The sequence below is a fragment of the Aulostomus chinensis genome, chromosome 4, assembly GCF_037954235.1.
Source record: "Aulostomus chinensis isolate RoL2024-O1b breed Wild chromosome 4, RoL_Achi_v1.0, whole genome shotgun sequence".
In the NCBI taxonomy this organism is placed as follows: domain Eukaryota; kingdom Metazoa; phylum Chordata; class Actinopteri; order Syngnathiformes; family Aulostomidae; genus Aulostomus; species Aulostomus chinensis.
In genome coordinates this window covers 3,581,166-3,596,002 of record NC_141323.1, presented here as the reverse complement: position 1 = coordinate 3,596,002, position 14,837 = coordinate 3,581,166, and the positions used below count along the sequence as shown (strand labels likewise).

At 41.7% G+C, this 14,837-nt stretch overlaps 1 protein-coding gene across 3 annotated transcripts; it reads right to left on the bottom strand.

The window, feature by feature from the left end:
- Positions 1–510: 510 nt before the first annotated feature.
- On the bottom strand, positions 511–13,746 carry LOC147262342 (fibulin-1-like). Of its 3 annotated transcripts, XR_015112357.1 has the most exons (18): positions 13,503–13,746; positions 13,221–13,329; positions 10,744–10,879; positions 10,450–10,603; positions 9,628–9,690; positions 9,442–9,531; positions 9,192–9,329; positions 7,999–8,136; positions 7,776–7,919; positions 7,562–7,684; positions 7,308–7,433; positions 6,656–6,775; positions 6,427–6,558; positions 6,226–6,349; positions 2,409–2,551; positions 2,081–2,221; positions 1,048–1,275; positions 511–678 (listed from the first exon to the last, which is right to left on the bottom strand). XR_015112357.1 is itself a non-coding variant. In XM_086201107.1 (17 exons), exons 1-17 carry the CDS (start codon positions 13,555–13,557, stop codon positions 1,136–1,138), a joined length of 2,076 nt encoding a protein of 691 aa, XP_086057233.1. In that variant the 5' UTR covers positions 13,558–13,746; the 3' UTR covers positions 511–1,135. The 3 variants fall into 3 exon arrangements, 2 of the variants coding, with proteins under 2 accessions (XP_086057233.1, XP_086057235.1); XM_086201107.1 differs by having other exon boundaries at positions 511–1,275; XM_086201109.1 differs by lacking the exons at positions 511–678; positions 1,048–1,275; positions 2,081–2,221; positions 2,409–2,551 and adding an exon at positions 2,565–5,606.
- Between the last annotated feature and the right edge of the window lie 1,091 nt (positions 13,747–14,837).

The window sequence follows — 14,837 nt, the reverse complement described above, 5'->3', positions numbered from 1 at the left end:
TGGGACAATTGTTGCAGCTGCAACAACAAAGCCACAGAACAAGCGTCTGGGATTTCAGAAGTTAAGTGGCGAAATTTAGATCACAGGATTTTCCTCCCTATGGTGTCCCGTGTTTTCACTGGCCTGCGGGAGCACAGCGGCGGTGAGAGCCAGATAGACGTGGAAGAGAGTTGATTATGTATGGTAAGAAGTATCCCCCTCAAGCATTTTCTTAGCTTTAAGATGAGGTATTTAAAGAACCAAACATTTCCAGGATAGTATATCCCATTATTAATTCTTTGAGTGGAATTACTGGGAAATGGAATATCCTCACAAAAACTGGAAGTGGTATGATTTGCGATCATAATAGCTGAGTTATATGGAAAACAGGAATTCCTATCAGATGTCGGTGATTCTGGTAACCTCAGTTATGCCAAGTTTAAGACGGCTGATTGCTGCTGTAGTTGAGGAGGTGGCGCCGTTACATACAAAAACTGAACACAATTAATGACAAATCTTTATTATGCACAAATGGTTCAGTCGTCTAGAGATACAAAACACTGTTGAAGGTACATAAATCAAAGTACATTGCATGAATCATCACAAACAAGAGTAAGTGGAGTAAATCCATCAATCAAACAGCTCCACAGGTTAACCAACAGTGCATCGAAATGAGCCTCACGGCATCCAAATCTGAATCTAAACAGACCAGACAGAAAACAACAGTTAGCCAATTGCTTAAAAGGCACATTTGGAGTGACATTTTGTGAAAAAAAACATTATAAACACACAAAACTTTGGCTGAAGTAACAGCCATGTTCCCTTATAGCTTTAGCTGCACGTTGTGCTGAATGAAATAGCAAATGAGAGCACAATAACAAGCAAAGGAGAACTGTTGTTGGCCTTTACTAGCATGTAAGCATGCTACGGTCCCACAGAACAACAAACATGCCTGTTCACTCTTCAAAATATTCGTGTGGAGATAACAAACTACTCATTTTCAAAACTGAATTCAGTGCATTGAAACACAGGTGAAATGCATTAATTTATCTTTTCTTGCAAACAGACCTTTTGAGGTTACCGAGAAAAAGTAGGTGCCTCCAGATATTCAAATTCGACGTGATACCCCACTTATGTGTATCTTTTCATTTGCTCCTCAAAACCAGAACTCAGCGATGAAGACATGAACGATGACGACGTTGCAGTGGGACAGGACTCCTGACTTGAAGTAGTTCATGGCCACCTCCAACACCAGGTCCCTGGGGCCGATGATGGGTTTCACCTGCCGCACAACACCTGAGCAACCACATATTATATTTATTTATATATATATATATATATATTTATATATATTTATATACACACACACACACACATATCTATATATATGTGTGTGTGTGTGTGTGTGTGTGTGTGTGTGTGTGTTAGTATACACACCACTGCATATCTGATTCAGTGAAATGAAATATATATATATATATATATATATATATATATATATATGAATGAGATATGCAGTGTGTGTGTTAGTATACACACCACTGCATATCTGATTCAGTGCAGAATTCAGTTGCAGAAGCTGAATGGCTATGCTCATATCCCTTTTTTAATACTGCTGTCTCAAAATTGTACATTTTATTCCATTATCTCAAGATAACGGGTTGATTTATTTTGTTATTTTGAGAAAGCAAAAGTTAGTTTACTTAAAATAACAAGTCAAACAATGATAATAAGTCAACAACAATTTGACAATTTAAGAAACGAGTTTATTAGCTTATCGGATTAAAACTCCAAACCCTTTTCCCATTACTTCCCCAAAAAAAGGGTGTTTTCCTATGATTATGAGAATAAAATCTGTTTTCTCAAATAAGTTCGTAAAGCTGTTAATTTGCCACCTCTGTTTTCTGAAAATAACGAGCAACTCATAAAGAAGCTGTTTTCTCGAGATACCAAGACAAATCCAGCCACCAGAGGAAAACCCGAGATAATACAATCACTGACTTGCAGTCTCGAGATGAAAGCGTTAAAAAGTAATCATGAGCACAGCCATATTTAGCCTCCATAGCTTTTAGCTTCTAGTGCACCCCTCCCCTCTTCTTACCCATAATCATGCCCTGGCGGGAGCGCTTCACCACGTCAAAGGAGAACTGGTCATCTGCTGCCACTATGTCAAATGAAACATCCGCAGCACCGGGGAGAGGAGCCAGGCTCGCTGCTGTGAATGTTCGCAGGAAAACGATCTCTGTCGGAAGAATTGATTCAGATATTGATGAGCATCAGTATTGTGGGTTTCAATGTGAGGTAAAAACTGTGCTCCGTGGGAATTTGGTGAGTGGAAAGTTGTTGTTTTTGTAAAAAACAAAACAAAACCAAAAGATACAGAATACCTTACATTTTTCACTAAAATGAATTTGCCTGCTTTGTCTCACCCTCTGGTTCCCTGAAGTCTCTGAAAGTTGGTAAAGAGAGGGCGGTGCGGGTGATGAGGTGGACGGGGTCGATCGTGCAGCCGATGTCATTCGGCTGACAGGCCTTAATGCAACGCACATTGCTTGAGCCCGCATGTCTGGATCTGAGATGGAGAGACATACGGCAGAGAAGACGGAAAGAAATGGTAATACATGTGAGTTAATAAGACAGATGAAAGAGCAGCAAATTCTTAAAAAACTACATAAATCACACACAGACAAATCAAATAAACAAGAGGACACTGTTTGAAGAGTAGAGCTGAGCAGGGAGAAGCTGGCAACACCTGAGTAGCCCATGAATTACAAAGGAACAGGCACCTTGAAAGAGTCCAAACCCTGATTTGAAACCTGAAATCATCCTTGTGACAGTTTCCCTAAGTGAAGACAGTAGTAGCTTTCAAATATAACCTCAAAAACTGCAGTGGGAGTACAGGCGTGTAATTAGCAGCTAGCAGGTGAGTCCAAGTTGTTCAGTGAGCTGGATGCCAAAGCCGCAGGGACGAACGTGTGGTGGGCCAATCCACACCAGTGAAATGCCACCAAAGAAAAAACATTATGTTTGAAAACCAAGAGAGGGAGGCAAGAATGAATTGTTGGATTGTGATGTCATTGGCTGCGATCCAATGACATCACATAGTAAAGGAAGGAAAATGACAAAATCAGTCATGGAATGAGCCTCCAAACAATTGTCTTTCCAAAAATAAGAATAAAAAGTACTATTATCATCATCATACAGCATATTAAATTATTAACATATCATTTTGAAAATTAGGTGGTTATAATCCAAAGATTTAAGAGAACTATGACCACATATATTTCATACTTTTTGCATTCCAAACCACCACGAGGAAAGTGGAACTGAGGGAAAAATTGTCTGCTTGCATTTATTCAGCTGACCAACACAGCTACTGGCCTTTTGGTATCATTTACAGCAAATTAACTGATAACCACCCAACAGCAACACTAAAAGCTCCATCCATCATAGGAGCTGTAATGCTGCCCCACCACTAATTGAGCTCCCATGCTGGCGGGGCCCCAGGTGCCCATAAATAAGTACCACGCTGGTTTTTCTTGCTGTCCGCTACAGCGAGGCTCATTTGATCTTATGGTGAGTTCACTTGGAACAGGTCATAGGAAAAAATCTGTTCCAACATTATAAATGACCACAGCGGAGGAAGCACGAGAGTAGTGGCGAAAGGCCTTGCCAGTGTGTGTCTGTGCCTGTGTGTTAAATATTACAAAATGAAAAAAAAAAAAAAAACACTTTTATCAGTCGCTTTTTAATTCCAAATAAAGAGAAAGAACAGAGATGGAAGCTGCCACATAGACATGAGGTAGAGTGAGCTGCCTTCACCGCCAACAGTCCCGTCACTGAATATTGAGCCCCATCTACTGGCACAAGGAATGTCCTACCACTCCTCTACAGATACTGCTACATCACATCGATAACAAAAAGATTAGTCCTAGAGGAAGGAAAGGCATCCTTAAGGAAATACTACACATGCAAATGCAGTCGCTTTCATTCATATTTAAAGCAGAGAATATGACTAAACTACAAGAGGTTTTGCTTTCTGAACTGAAAAGATTGATACCATTGTAATGAATTAACGCTAACTCTGAAGCGATGTGAAATTAGCTTAGCATTGATGGGTAATGTGTTCAATTTTCAGCAAAAAAAATTATTAGAATTTAAGGCCTGCGCACTGACCTGTGGACATATTCTTTCTTCGTGAAACGAATTTGTGTTTTTGAGGGTCCACAGGCTCACGCAAATGACTTAACTGGTCACCCAAGAAATTTGCAAAAACGCGCCGTTAAGAGGCGCATGTAACATCGGCGCATGTAACATCGGCGCATGTAACATCGGCGCATGTAACATCGGCGCATGTAACATCGGCGCATGTAACATCGGCGCATGTAACATCGGCGCATGTAACATCGGCACATTTTTTGCTTAAAACAACTCCTTGTGATGTTTAGCTTCCAGTTCTTGGTTTTCCGAAAAATTTGAAAAAAATGACTGAGGCAATTGTTTTAAGAAGGCGTCAAACAAGAAAAGTCCATCATTATCATGATGTCAATGCAACGAGTTCGTCAATTTGAATTTTTTTTACCCTTCATGAGATAATTTCCCCCAAAACAATAGGACATTGCTTCCATGAGCTCTCAAGTAAGAACAATTTTGAATTATGTCATTAATTTATAAAACTAGGACAGATTCCTTTCTGAAAGCCTCTGTAATTAATTCATAAAAATGTTCATGCACAATTATCTTGTTTATGCTGAAAAACAAAGGGATTTCTTTTGTCCCGGTGAAGTCAATATGCTTCCCTAAGATCAATATCAGATATTACCTAGAGGGACATTGAGGGTGTTGACTTGTTTTCTCACCTAACTCAGCAAGAAAAAATATTTCCCAGAACGTAAAACTAGTGAGGAATAATTCTGATTTGTTTCTAACATGTCACAGTGTGGAGTTCCTATTTTCACGAGACTGCATGTTTTTATCCATGTGGAGGCTCATTTGATGCTTCAAATTCCCCGTTCACAGCAAAAAGCACTCCGCCTCTATCAAAACACAGTTGAGTAACTATTAAAAAAAGTTTGTATCAGCTGGAATATAAAAAGACCAAACAAGACAGATGGAGAGAAAACAGGAAAACACTTAGTGTAGCAAAAATAAACGAAATATAATGAAATAACGGATGATAAAAATGGAACCAGCTGTGCAACACTTGAGTACAAATAGGGACATTTTCATGGGACGTCTAATATGGCCACACTGTTGAGGGCCAAACAGGATGCTCGTGTGTAACAAACACAGCGATCTTGGCAATGTACAGATGTGAAGTCCCATAGCGAGTCAGCCTCATCTCCACCGTCAGAAAGAAATCCCGCGGCTCGTTTATGCTGCGGTGCAGGGAAATCACTCCTCCGTGGGCCTGCTGATGCACGCCGAAATATCCCTCCTCATCTCCGGAGACTAATTTAAGCAGCATTTCATCTCCAGGTACAGAATTCGAGGGTCCCATCCGGAAAACATCAGCGGGGATGGGGGTGTTGGTGGGGAAGGTGATGTTGTAGAAGGAGATTCTCAGTGGCAACACGAAACACGACGCAGGATCCCGCGTGAACTCGCAAGTTACGCGCTCGCAACGGCTGAAAGGGGAAAAAACGAAAGGTTCATTGGGTGGGAGGCAGAAATGGCTGCATGTACGGGGGGAAAGGGTGACAGGAAGAGGAAACTAAACATTAAGAGGGAGAGATGTATGCGTTTGGTAGACCGGGCCGGCAGTGCGAGAAAAGAATAAAAGAGACAAAAGACTAAAGGAAAAAAGAAGAGTGCCAAAAATTAAGTCAAAATATCAAGAAAGGAAGGGGAAAGTTGTAAATGCCATTCGTACCATACCATAAACTATCAGTGATAGGGAATTTGGCCCCATCTACCAAATGCCACGAGGAACTGGTGAAACAGTACTCCACAATCAGGTGAGGAACATGGAATTCATTCTCTTTTAGTACATAAAGGAAATGTAATTCGAAGTATGAGGACTTTGAAGAAATGGAGAAAAATATGCAATGGCCATGCAAATGTCCCTGCTCCACTGTTGTTCTCTTGTGCCTGGCCAAACATATTTCTGTCTGCCACACCTCTTGCATAAATGCGAACTAACCAAGTCACAACTGCTTACCAAGACACAATCGGACTACTGTGTACAACAACCATCAGCCGTTTCAACGGCTCTTCATTACCAGGTCCACATTCATCGTCTCTCACCCCAATGCTGCTTGCCGGAAGTTTGGAGGACACTGAAAGGACAGACAGCGATATCCTCCCTGGACGTTGAAACAGCTCTCAGAGGCGGAGCAGGCGTGGCTCCCTGCTGCACACTCGTCCACGTCTGAACACACATGAAGGAAAGAAAGTATTTATATTTAATAAACATACAAAAAAAGTGGATAAAAAGTTTGTACTGGCCTTGGCATGTGCGTCCGTTGGGGCCGAGTGTGTAGCCCATAGGTGGGCAGGTGCAGTAGAAACTCCCCGGGGCATTCGAGCAGCGGTAGGAACACACGTGACCACCAGTGGGCAGCGCACACTCATCGATATCTGAGAGGAGCAGGGGAAAACAGCTGGTCAAATCATTTCTCAAATTGGTTGAATCATTAACTTAATATTCCACCACAGAGCAAACTACACAAGTCACCTTCGCACGTTATCCCATCGAAGTCACTCAGCTGGTAACCGCGGCGACAGTAACACTGGTAGGAGCCATAGACGTTGGCACACTCCTGGCTGCAGGGGTTGTCGTCACACTCGTTGATGTCTGTCATGCAAAGATATAATATATTAAGTTGGAGAGGATTTCTTGATGTCAGAGATGAAGGACAGAAAACTGCCAAACTGAGATTATAGTTGCTGTGTGTTATTTCTACCACTAGGGTCTCTTGATCAAAACAATATTTGTTTTATATCTTCACCATTTTTCACCGAAATAACCAAGCAGCCACGCTTTATTGCACAAATCTTCATCAGAACGTAGTACATGAAGTGCTTGCTCAGCGGCAACACTATCACAGTAATCTAGACTAGAATTAAATTACAAGCTTGAACGTGACTTCATAATTCAACCTCTAAAGGTTGAATTTTAAGTTTTATGCATTACAACATGTGCTACTTGATTAAGAAGGAATGGAAGTCAAGTGCCTTTAATGTAAGAATCACTATTAATTTTAAAAGCGATGATAACGCCATTCGACTGGCGCACAGCATATTGTCACAAATCTGCCACTTGTGTACTCAAAAAGACGAAGTTTGTGACTTCATGTCATAATCTGACGAGCAGTGAGGGATTCTACCTTCACAGTTTCTGTCATCGTGAGCCAGTTTGAAACCGGTCGTGCAGCTGCACAGGTAGGACCCCTCCGTGTTCTCACACTTGTGGGCACAGAGTCTTCCAGGATAATGCCTGCACTCGTTTATATCTGAGGAAAACAGAGGGACAAAAAAAAAAGTTTCCAAATACAAACTACAGAATTCTGTAGTTCCGCACTTTGCGCCGCATCTTTCTTCTCTACTCGTCTTCATGCGCAATTCATAGGGACGGTTTTACCTTCGCACAGTCTGGTGATGCTGTTGAAGGTGAAGCCAGTTAAGCACTCGCAGCGGTACGACCCCAGCAGGTTGACACAACCATGCTGGCCACATACGTTACCCGTACGACACTCGTCAACATCTGCAGGAGAATGGAGGAAGAGCGAGGAGAGAAATGACATCTGCGTGGTTTATCACACAATCGGACACAGGAAAAAGTTAAGATGTAGCACCTTCACAGCGTGTTCCGTCCTGGGTGAGGTGATATCCTCGTCCACAGGAAACTGTGTTCCGGCGACAGGTGTAAGAGCCCATAGTGTTGATGCAAACCTGGCCAGGGGGGCACGGACTGTTGTGGGCCACACACTCGTTGATATCTAACAGAGAACATGTTCACTAAGTTGACTCTATTTACACCTGAGGAACTTTTCTACGTCCGTCTCACACCGGACTCACCGATGCAGCTGCCGACGGCATCTTGAATGAAACCGCCAGCGCACTTTTCCTTTGGGTGGCAGCGGAAAGAACCTTCTGTGTTGGTGCACAGAAAGCCTGTTCCGCAGTTATGGGTTCCCAAAGTACATTCGTCGATGTCTGGAACACGGAAGGAAGAAAGAAAAACATGAAGGTGTGTGTGTGTGTGTGTGTGTGTGTGTGTGTGTGTGTGTGTGTGTGTGTGTGTGTGTGAGCGAGACAGAGAGAGGGAGTGAGAGTGAGAGTGTGTTTTACATAAGATGCTATAAGATCTACTAAGAGAAGAGAGATAATAAAGAGATAATTGAACAGTATGTTTTTTTGATATGCTAATTGCTCAGGACTGTATTACTATAACCCCCCCCATAAACATTCAAATCTAAAGCCTTGTTAATAAAAAGGTGAGATTAAAAATTAATATATTGAAATCAAATGTTATCTCAAAATTATATTTCATGTTTCATTGATTTTCTCTTTTTATAATGAGGATTTTGTATCTCATTATTATGATTTTATTTCATATATTTTTTACAATTTACCTCACAATATTGATGTTTTTCTGACAATGATGGCTTTTATCTAAGAACTTTGACACATTAACTTTATTTCTTAGCGCATAAATGTTAGTTTTAAATCTTAAAAACACGACAGTCTGTCTCACAATCTAGACTCCTTCATCCACTCTCATCCACTCTGGGAATATTTTTCATTACCAAGGTTAAGTTTTGTTTTGTCTTTTATGGGCAGAAACAGCCTAGCATCACATTTCTTGTTTTGCTCGTAGAAATTTGTGACCTGGGGATGCGTATTGGCTTTGTCTCTCTCTCTCTTGAAAAAAGAGATTTTAATCTAGTAAAGTTCACTTGTTTTTTAGTTGATTTATTTGACAGCTTTGAGGAGGAGAAATTCCATGGTTGCAACACTAATTAATACATTTAGACAGTAAGATTTAAAAACTTTAAGACACTTCAACAACAACAAAAAAGTCATAATCGTCATAAATGCAATTGCAAGAAATATTATGATGGGATTCCGTTTCATTTCAAATCTTGAAATATTTCTTTTCTTTACATGAAGGAAGTCAAATACTTTTCAAGAAATATGTTCTGTTGTTTAATGATTGTATCTTCATAAGAAATCAAACACTTTTTTTTGACATACTGAACTCGCGTTACCTCGGCATTCGTTGCCGTCGGTGAGTTCGTAGCCGGTACCACAGCTGGTTTCCCGTTGACAGCGAAAAGAGCCATCGGTGTTAATGCATAACTGTCCAAAGAGGCAGTTGTGGCTTCCTGTTAGACACTCGTTAATATCTGAGGAGGGAAAGAAGGACATGTCCAGAGAGGCTGTCGACTAACTTCCCCTGTTTAAGAAGAAAAGTAGTGAAGTTTAGAGTGAAGTCCCGCTCTCGTTTATATGACCTACCCCGACAGTTCACGCCATCCTTTTCCAGTTGATAACCATCATGGCAAGCACATGTACCGTTACCGACGCACAGCTGAGAGCAAAGGGATTCTGACAGCGGCGCGGAGACAAATAAAGAGTTGCAGTTTAAAAAAAAAAAAAAAACTGAAATGAAGGGGATCACATGAGTGTGTGAAGGTGCCAAACCTTGACAACTGTCGCCTGGAGGCACTGTTGTAACATTGGCTTCAGGGCTTCCTGTCACTGGAACTGTTAAAGAAAAGATATGCAGTACATTTACAAAACCAATTTCCCCACAGGGTCTCAGTTTCTTCGGCACGACCCAAATCTCTGGCGTTTTGCAACAGACACGCTCTTATCAGTCTGCTCTTTGCTCGACGTGAATGAGACATTGTATCAGCTCAGCGGTTCCTTCATGTTTGTGTTGTTGTTGTTTTTTTTTACTAGGCAACAAAAGCTGCAAACAAAAGTTGCCAAATGGCCCCCAGTCACCATTTGGCGAGGTGTCTATCGTCACTGAATGCATCTGTCTGGCAGCCAAGGCAATTCAAACATGTTGATAATCCAAACACACATTGGAGTTTCATGGAATCTAGAAAAATCAAGGTTTTGCTCCCAGTTCTTATGAATTTATAAGTAATTTAGCTTTATCATCAATATTAATCCTTTGTAAATCAGTCAGGCCATTCAAAGGAACAAACTCTAATCAACTAGGTCTGGAGCTGTAAATGCTACTTGGGTATTAATGAAGAGTTTTAGTTAAGTCGAGAGTGTTGTGATAAAATCAAAGACGTTTACAATAAAAAAAATAAGTGTTCAAATTATCTAACCAGTCATTACTTAAAGACTTCACTGTCACCTAAAGTGTGCAAATGGCAGAGTGCCTTGATTGTTTTACAGCTCACTCACTGACTTGAGCGCCACAAGTGCCATTTTCTCGTGATAAGATAAAGCAGAACTCATCAAGACACAACAGGCTGAAAGCACGCGATTATTTAGGTCCCTCACCTTTAGCAGTTGGTATGATGTCCTCTGTAATGTTTTTGCCGCAGCAGATTTGAGCCGTGTATGCACACTGTTTCCCCAGAAACAAATCCCTTAGTTCGCAGCTGGAATCCCAGCCTGTTGCCGCCAGGCCGAGCAAGCAGCAGTCACAGCACCTCTAAGCAGAAGAATGAGAAGGTGAAACACAGAGGGCACATGATATTCTCAGGAAAGTACACATTCTACATTGATTTAAACAAGAGTATGAGTGTTTATAAGAGTATGATTTCATTAAAAGGTTGAAGATAAGTGAGCGACCTTGGAGATTAAGGTTTCCCAAGGTTCTCCACTGAAGAAGGGTCTCTCACAGGACCCTTGAATGCGGGCCAGCCTGACACCATTGTCGCAGAGATTTTCCTCCACCGTAGCTGTGCAGCACTGCTGCTGAGCGAGTCTGCACAAAGAGAAACAAGAGGACAAGCTCCACTAGCCGCTCTGCTTAGTCAGCAGCATTGAGATAAATGTTAATGTTGGCATGCTAAAATTTTTTCACACAGCAGGTATAATGTTACCATACGCCCTCCATCTTTACTTTTTTATCCATCCATTTCCTACCGCTTATCCTGTTAAGGGTCGCGGGGTGGAGCCTATCCCAGCAGCCTTCAGGCGAGAGGCGGGGTTCTCCCTGGACAGGTCACTAGTCCATCATTGGACCAACACATATAGACAGACAAACATTGGCTCTCACAGTCACACCTACGGTCAATTTAGAGAATCAATCAGCCTCGTCCCCTCTTGATGTCTTTGGACTGTGGGAGGAAGCTGGAGTACCAAAGAGAACCCACACAGGCACAGGGAGAACATGGAGACTCACACAGAAAGATCCCCTGCTCCAGCCGGGGCTTGAACCTGGAACCTTTTTGCTGTGAGGTGACAGTGCTGACCACTGCACCACCGTGCTGCCCCTTTACGAAGTTAGCATTGCCAATATTAGCATTTAAACTGTGCCCAAATACTGCCAAAAAAAAAAAATGCTCGCTCAGACTTTGGCACAGCATTGACATAAATGCTAATATTGGCAACCCTATTCTCACACCAGCATTGGTGACATACTGTTCAGGTGGTATTATCTTTCTATTTGCCATCCATCTTGGTTTGGTATGTTAGCATTGCCTTTGTGAGAGTTAGCCCTGCAACAATAGCATTTGTGTCAAAGCTGCCCCTCCAGCTGCTTTTAAATGAAACGCATGTTAACTTGTGTTTATGACATGGAAAGACATGAGACCTTGGAGCTTTTCAAAATTTCCCGACAGGGTTAAGAGTACCATGACGCCATTTGAAGACTGCATAAGTACAGCCCGCTGGGTTAGACTTCAATGCTCTCACACAGGCTATGCTAGAAGCTATTCAAGGGGTATAATGTTACCCCTCATTCTTAGTGAACTATGTTAGCATTACCTTTGTGAGAGAAAGTTTGCTAAAATAGGCATTGACCGTAATGCTGTGCCTATGTGATGGCTTTTACAGTTGTTAGTTTCTGCACAAAGTTGAAATATGCTTCAATACTGGCAGGCTGGCATTCTCATTCGGGCAATGCTCACATGTTAATGTTTAGCAGGTACACGCCATACACCCTTTGTCTAGGACTTACGAATTAGCATTGAGTTTGTGAGAATAAGCCTGCTAATATTAGCATTTATACCAATGCTGTGCCTCGGTACAGCCTTCCAAAGCTGGTTGCTTTGACTTTGGAATTGCATTGACATGAATGCCAAAACTGGCAAGCTAACATTCTCACGAGAGTAATGCTAACATGCTTGTGTAAAGCATGTACAATGCGACATCTAACCATATTTCTATGCTAGCATGCTGACACTGACAATTATCTTTAATTTTGCTGGTGTTTTGACTGTTTTGACAATGATAGTAAATTCAAATGGAGGCCATACGGTAGCACTTGTAGCATTACTGTTGAGAGACTGTTAGCTTGCCAATATTAACATGGTTATGAAGGCATTATGACATGTTTTTTCTTCCTGAAATACACTAACATACCAAATGTCAAGGTTAACACAAAAATCAGCCTTGTGGTGGTGCCAGAGGACTACGGGATAAACAAAATATAGGGTACATCCTCGCACAAAATTTCAAGGTAAAACTTTCATTGCCCCCGAGTTTTGGAGGAAATTAAAAGTGAAGACTGATCAACCCACAAACCAACATATTGGGCTTTGCTTTCAATGCAGATAATAAACTGGAAAATATGTTACAGATTCCTGCTACTCAGGAAGAAAGCAAGGTCACGTTGGCAGTAAAAAAGAAAATAGGTCAATGACATTTTTGTCTTTCTAACTCATCACATTTACATTTCTTACATTTGCTATGCTTTCCCTATTCCAATGACCTCCGTGTGTTGGCCAGGTGTTCCTCTATTTCATCAATCACTTCCTCCATGTTCTTACAATCAGACGGGGGCTTTTAGTGTTAAAATACCTCAGGGGGCCACTTAGCCCCTGTGTGGTTATTATGTTGCTGGATAGTTGAGGGCAGTAGGGAGGATTTGGGGCTTAACCCCTGGGGGGTTTTCCTACTTATAAACATCTTCACTGGATAGCAGTTTGCAGTGTCCAATTTAAACAATTTGGGGGCCAGACTGAGCAGTCATACCCACAGACACAGTTGGTGTTAAAGGTTTTTCATCCAAATCAAAACAATCGGTGGCCTCTTTTACCCCACATGTGAGAGACCTCTGGGAGACCAAATTGGTTACTGGGGAAACCAGGTGTTGCTCTTACCTGCAGGTGTGGGAGCGGGAGATGAAGGGGAGGATTGTGCAGTCTTGTGCAACCACGGCCCGGTGCCTCCCGTCCTGACAGCACTCCTGTGGAGTAGGCGGCTGAATCTCTGCAGGGTTAATGAACACATGGAGAACACAAAGGCAAAGAGGGTTGGGGAAGAAGGTCAAGGCTGCTCCTGAATGCCTAGATTTGATTATGACTCAGAGAACAAGTATGTAAGTAGATTTATACTTTTCCTAAATTTAAATATCAAAACATCTGAGGAAAGAGGGTGCTCACCATGTCCGTGCAAAACTCCGTAGAGAGAAAACACAAGTATTGTCCACAGGGCCATATGGTGGTATCGTGTCCTCAAATGCTCCGAACTTAGACCGGTTTCTGGAGGTGAATGCAGTCCCTGGGACCGCTGGGGAGGACGGAGAGGAGTGTATGTGTGAGTGTGTGAGTGAGTGTGTGTGTGTGCCGAGTGTGGGCAGCGGAGGCGACGCACCTCGCCTGCTGAGCTCCGAGGGTTGGGGGCGGTGAGTGCGGGGTGGAGTGAGCTGTTGACATGTCAGGCCACTGGAGGATTAATGTACCGCTGCTCATTGGATTATTTATTTACTGCGACACATTTCCAAATACCACCGAAGTGGCTGTTGCCGGGGCAGAAGCTGCATCATCCAGATAAAATGATGAATAAAACGTTTGCATTAAAATAAATCTAAGTCAAATATTAGTCACTGTCTGAAATTGCATGGATTTTCTTTAAATTTGCACAATTATAATTCTGACTCGCACTTGATGCAGGTAAAGTCGGTGATACGTCTGGGGCCAGAAGTGAAAATTACATTTGGAAAAAAACATGGAAACAGCCCCCCCCCCCCCCCGCCCCCCAAACACACACACACACACACACACACACACACACACACACACACACACACACACACACACAACGAATCCTTCTCCATTGTACTCAAAAAGCTCCACCGAAATCATCCAATTATTCTGCCACATGTATTACAATCATTTACTAACAAAAGTACCAGAACAGCAAAATAAAAAATACATACAAATGCATATATAACGAAGGCACCAATAAAAATATTAGTAAAAAAAAAAAAAAACCTGTTATTAAAATTATTGTCCCGATGAAGGAGATGATAAAATACTTCCCTAGATATTATATACTGGAGAATTGTATCCAACCATCCAAGTTTTTATCCTCTGACCTTTGACTGAGAGATATTGCGCTATTTGAAGGGAAGAAAAAAATCACTATTGGGTGATAACAAGTGATGGCCATCTAAAATGTGACTGAAACTGCACTCTAAAATCTCGGAAAAAGTTGGAAATCACTGGATAATTTCTTAATGAAGTGTATTTAATAAGCTAATAGATCCGATGGAGTGTCTAAAACTGAAATTAATGGAGAGGAAGAGAAAGTAAAGTATTTCAACCCTTTAAATACCTCGGGAGAGTAAAATGACTTCAAAATTTTACAGAAGTTAATGTTTGTATTTACTATCTGTTGCTGAATTCTGCTACTAAATCAATATGTAACAAGTATGCTTCCTTGAAAATGTGAAATAGCATCAAACTGAAGTTGGAAAAACATTTCCTCCTCATGGA

Bases quoted from the DNA above. Each gene is read 5' to 3' on its own strand.
- LOC147262342 (XM_086201107.1), bottom strand. From the start codon at position 13,557: ATGGCCCTGTGGACAATACTTGTGTTTTCTCTCTACGGAGTTTTGCAC. The intron at 9,691-10,449 runs GTGAGGGACCTA...TTTCTTTAACAG, and splicing joins CATCATACCAACTGCTAAAG to TTCCAGTGACAGGAAGCCCT. The intron at 2,222-2,408 runs GTGAGACAAAGC...TTCTTCCGACAG, and splicing joins AGACTTCAGGGAACCAGAGG to AGATCGTTTTCCTGCGAACA.